Source organism: Dioscorea cayenensis, unplaced genomic scaffold, assembly GCF_009730915.1.
Source record: "Dioscorea cayenensis subsp. rotundata cultivar TDr96_F1 unplaced genomic scaffold, TDr96_F1_v2_PseudoChromosome.rev07_lg8_w22 25.fasta BLBR01001471.1, whole genome shotgun sequence".
Lineage (NCBI taxonomy): Eukaryota > Viridiplantae > Streptophyta > Magnoliopsida > Dioscoreales > Dioscoreaceae > Dioscorea > Dioscorea cayenensis.
Genome location: NW_024087862.1, coordinates 88,357 through 93,888, shown reverse-complemented (window position 1 = coordinate 93,888; position 5,532 = coordinate 88,357). Strand labels below are relative to the sequence as shown.

Sequence of the window (5,532 nt, the reverse complement as noted above, 5' to 3'; positions counted from 1 at the left end):
ATAAACACGATTGAGATTCGTCTAAAGCAGTGCTAAAATCGATTTGTCACGGTTTTTAGAATAAACTACATTTACCAAATTCTGAGTTGCCGAAATTCCTGTTTTTCTTGTAGTGTCTGTTTTGAAAATAGTTTCACCAAGCAAGTTTTTTGTTTTTTAAAATTTAAAAATTCATTCTAAAAATCAATTTTATAAAACTGTCTGGAAAACATAAAAATAAAAACATAATCAAACCCACCCTAAATTTTTATGATTTTACACTTTGCATGCTCTACCGACTAGCACGATTTCATTTTATTGCATAAAATAAAAAGAGGAATACAACGGAGTCTTGCCATATCTAAACATTTTCAAGATGTAACCCAGTAAATTAAAAGGAGATTTTATATTAAAACCCAGTGGCATTATGATAATTAAAAATCAGTGATGCATTAACAAATTTCTCTTAAATAGTTACATAAGATTGTACAAAGTGGCTGTCGATAAGAGACCCTTTATTATTCATAGCTCAACTTAAACATTATTGGTTATAAATTTAGCTCCGTATATTACATTATACTAAAAATGATGGATGCCAATATAACAAATGTAGATTAATAAAAATGATTTAAATTTATCTTTATTTGTTAGTCTCTTTTGCAGTGGCCATCTTTAAGGTAAAACTTGGTCCAATAATTGCAAAATAAAAGTTATCATTTTTATCGCACATCAAAACCAGAACAATTATAAGCTTCTTTTGATATGTTTAATGTGAGAATATTCCAATTTAAAACTAGAAAGCAGACTGATAACGAAACGCGGAATTCACAAAGTTATAAATAATTAAACATTTGCCAAATGCCATGCAAGGGAAGACCAGTCCAATAACTCCAACAAGAACAAGAGCACTAAAACATAGTGAATAGCTATCAAATGCTCTTTCTAGCTTCTTCTTACTGGTTGCATATATACATGTCCATTAAATCAAACATAAAGCCCCTATAAATTCATCACAATTAATCATTCAAATCCCTCCCCACAAGTATCAATAAAGAGGATGAACATGGCTAACCACGTCAAAACTTTTCAAGTCCTCATTCTTGCATTCTTATCCATGGTGATCAGTATTGTTCATGCAAGAGTAGTTCCAACTGTGTTCGTCTTTGGAGACTCCATAGTTGATGTGGGAAACAATAACTTCTTGCCAAACTGCACAGCCAAGGTCAACTTCCATCCATATGGCGTGGACTTTCCAAACGGAACATCGACAGGCCGGTTCACTAATGGGTTCAATGCTGCTGACTGTATAGGTTGGTGATTGTTGAAATATATTTAGTATTTTGGTAGATAAGGATAATCTATATTTTATTTAGTTAGTATTTTTGCATATTATGGGTGTTTATAGTGAGAATTATTGTTTATAGAATGCATACACGCTGCTACATTTCTTTTAAATTAGTTTTTATTTAGAGCAATTTCTTTATATAATATTAATTAGTTAGATATTATGAATATGCTAATTGTATATAGAATTAACTATAACAATTGTTGGTGCTCTCATATGTCTTACCTCTATTATATTGTATTAGTGTATAATAAAATTATATTGATTGTTTCAAAGAAGTCTGTGAAGAAATTTTCTTATTCTTGCATCACTTATTTTTTGAATATTATAAATTAATCACGGCATGCATTCATGCAAAAATGTGAATTTGCAGTTCAGAAGTTAGGGTTGGAGATGAGTCCACCACCTTTTCTCTCTCTGAACTCATGGACTCAAACACTTGGAGGTGTCAACTTTGCTTCTGGAGGTTCAGGCCTTCTTGATGCAACAGGAGCAAGATTTGTAAGCATTAACCATGTTTAATTCTTCAATTCATTAATTAATTAAGTTTATTAATTAATATTTGTTGATATGCATGGAATCATATATATGTATAGATTCAGGTTCTTTCCTTGGGGAAGCAAATGACAGACTTTGAGACGGTTGTTGCTAATCTCATATCAAATTTAGGAATCAATAAAACTCGGAAGTTGATTGCAAAGTCCATCTTTTTTGTGAGCACTGGAAGCAATGACTTGTTTGAAGATTTTCAAGCCAATCCTGCAAAGAATGAGACTGAGAGATGTGCATTTATTGAATCACTTGTTGCCTCTTATCAGGTCAATTTGGAGGTCAGCTTCTTTATCTATCCTTCATCAAATTAAAAAAAAAAAAACCATAAAGTTTTTTTCATATTTAATCAGTGTGTTTATTAATTAAGTTATTACCTGCATATAGGCATTGTATCTCTTGGGAGCAAGAAAGTTTGCTTTGTTAAGCATTCCACAAATTGGATGCACTCCAGCCGCAAGAGCCATTAATAACTCTTCTGGTAATTGTAATGAGGATTTGAACGAGTCTGCACGCAAGTTCTACAACTCAATGCAGGTCATGTTGAAGGAGCTCAGTTGTAATCTCCAAGGTTTCAAGTATTCACTTGGAAATTCATATGGGATGGTTGATTTTTTCTTTAAAAGCCCTTCACGATTTGGTAAATACATCTTTCTCTCTTATTCTATTTAAATTATTCTCGTATCACATTTTATATTGTGTTTATTTTGAGGTAGGTTTGGTAAGTTTCTGCACTTTAATTTATTTTCTAAATGAAGGAATTCATGTAATTTTCTTACTAGTAGTCCAAAACGAGAGGGAAGTGTTGCATACAGACCAAATATATTAGCTAGGTCTAATTTATCTGAAAAGCTAAAATGAATAGAATTAAAAATACAGATTCATATATTTAAATTCAAATTTTCAAACTAAAGGAAGTGGCACTTTTAATTATTCTAACACCCAGTTAGAATAAATTAAACACACGCTTTTGATATGGACTAGCTTGACTATTTTAACTATGTTATAAATAAATTAAACAAATCAAACTGTTTTATCAAACATATGATTTGAGCTCAATTTTACCCAAGATTTTGAGGTAATAGGATGAAAATCTCAGGCTTATATATTCAAATCCATATTTTCAAATTATTCTATTAATTACTCTAACACACGCCCCTGTTACATAATAGCATGTCTATTTTAATGAGATTATAAATCTATTAGACAAATCAAGCTATATTAAAAACAAATTAAGCATATTATTTGAACCCATTTTAACCCAAAACTTAAGGCCGTAATAGGATGAAAAACTTGGAGTTATATATTCTGATTTATATTTTCCAAATTAACTATTAATTGTCGAACTATTAACTTCTCAAATGAGAAGTTAATAACTTACCATTTTATGATGTTGCAAGTTTACATAAAACACAAGGAAGCGTAATACTATTTCTACTGCCCACTGGAAGAAATGGGATTTTCTTTGTTTTCACACTTAATTTTGAGCAGTTTATCAGAAATTAAGATGTCTTGAACCATTAACTAAATTATTATATAACTATAAACATACAACGGTGTACGTATAGTGTTTAAAGGAGCAACTCCAAAATTAACATGCCACAAACAATTGACCTTAGTTTAATTATGAAATGAGTATGTGAATATATATTAATTATAAAGTTTAATGCTTTTTGATCTTAGGTTTCACGGAGCTAACGGATGCATGCTGTGGAAACCAAACCCTATGTCTTCCAGGATCCACCTTCTGTGCAAACAGAACAGAGTTCTTGTTTTGGGATGTGAATCATCCAACAGAAGCTGCTTATAGAGTTGCTGCTCAAACACTTTTTGTTGGGTCAAGGGAGTTTGTGACTCCAATCAACTTTGGCCAATTGGCAGCTATCAAAACCTAAATCACAATATACGTATGTATATATATTCCACTATATATCAATGCATCTTATTTATCTCTCTTCATCAATAGATAAATGTATGGTATCCATGCGTATAATAAAAAAGCTTGATCTTCATTTACTCAATCTTTCTTTCAAAAGATACAAATGTTCATTATCCGTACTTTTTTTTCTTAAACTTTTTTAGGATTGAATGATCACTGGTGGAAAGGCCCAAGGCTGAATCTCTGCAGTAAAATACTATATAATTTTATATAATTTTCTATATAAACATTTTCTTATTTACCTTCTCTACAGTATAAAAGGTGAATGCCATTCATTCCTCTCCTAATTCAAAAATCAATATTAGAATATGTGTTTTATCCGTATTAAAAAAAAAAATCTCATTTTATACTTAATATATATATATATATAATAATATGGCACATTTTAAATGTATAAATAAAAAATAAATGTCACCCACCATCATTTTGATTTTATTATAAATTATATACACTTTTTTTAATAATAAATTATTTACATAAACAACCACATAATATTGGGAAAAAAATTAAGTTTGTCATCATGTCCCACAAATGAATGATTACGACCTGAACGTGAAAAAAATGCGATTAAATGTTGCAATTTACCTATATAAATTTACCTGATGAAAATTTCAAAATAAACATTATTTTATAATATTTATCAAAATAAATAAAATTTAGGAAAAATTACTTATAAGTCCCTCGAAAGTTTCAAAATTCCACTGCAGTTTCAAAATTCCACTGCAGTTTCTCTAACTTCTGAAATTTCCATTACATCCCTCCCTTTTTCATCCAAGTTCTTTTTGGTGCTTGCCGTTTGATCCATTAGTTTAATGGCATGTCAAAAGTCTGAAATGCCCAGTACTTTTGAGTGGAAAAGTTAGTGAAGTTCTTTTCTCGCCAAGTCATGTCACGTTAAATATTGTCAGGACTTTTTTTTTTCTCTGTTAGAGACTTTTTCTTCTTCTCCTCCTTCTTCTCATATTTCTAACCTTTCCTGTGTATTATTAGTTGTTCCTGTGTATCATTTAATGGTTCCTGGATTCTACACAGGAAGCAAGGATTCTACGTATGAAGGGTGTTTTTTGTAAAAAGGTATTTTATTGTTTGGAGGGTAATAATGTCATTTTATGCACCTGGGTTTGTGTTTCTCCACTCAGGGGTAATTAGGTAATTTCTGGCCCAATTTAACCCCATGTTTAACACCGTTTGAGGAATATGGATTAAAAAAAAAATAGCCCAATAAAGAAGGGTCCTTGAAGGAAAGTGCAAACTTTAAGGGATTTATTGTGAAAGTGCAAATTTACAGGGATTTTTGAGTACTTTCCCATAAAATTTATTATTATCTTCAAAATGGTTGCAGTACCTCAACGTGAGTGTCCTATCTTGCCCATATTGTCATGAGACAAAAAAAAGGTTATCATTACAACTCAGGCCACCTATAAATACAAACAATAGCTTTTTCTCAATTCCAATTTGGCTATTCTTTATTTTTTTAAAAAAGTTTTGCAAATAACAATAACGAAAAATTATTTATAAGGACATGGACAATTTCATGCTTCTCGGATATTTCTTTTGACATTTGCAATATTCCAAACAATTCCTACTTTATTAACCTATTTACCTTTTAGCCCCAACTATTACCCCTATCAGTGTGTTTTGTGTGTATTACCACAAATGCCCCTCTCAGATGAAATAAAACCTTTGTTTTTCAAACTCTCACTAGGTCAAATTTCTTTTT

General features: G+C 30.6%; 1 protein-coding gene across 1 annotated transcript; it reads left to right on the top strand.

Moving 5' to 3' along the window:
- Nucleotides 1-998: 998 nt before the first annotated feature.
- Nucleotides 999-3,868, top strand: LOC120256498 (GDSL esterase/lipase At4g16230-like). Its single transcript, XM_039264181.1, has 5 exons — nucleotides 999-1,289; nucleotides 1,698-1,825; nucleotides 1,921-2,154; nucleotides 2,261-2,513; nucleotides 3,557-3,868. The coding sequence occupies exons 1-5, from the start codon at nucleotides 1,037-1,039 to the stop codon at nucleotides 3,766-3,768; spliced, it is 1,080 nt and encodes a 359-aa protein (XP_039120115.1). The 5' UTR covers nucleotides 999-1,036; the 3' UTR covers nucleotides 3,769-3,868.
- Nucleotides 3,869-5,532: the final 1,664 nt, after the last annotated feature.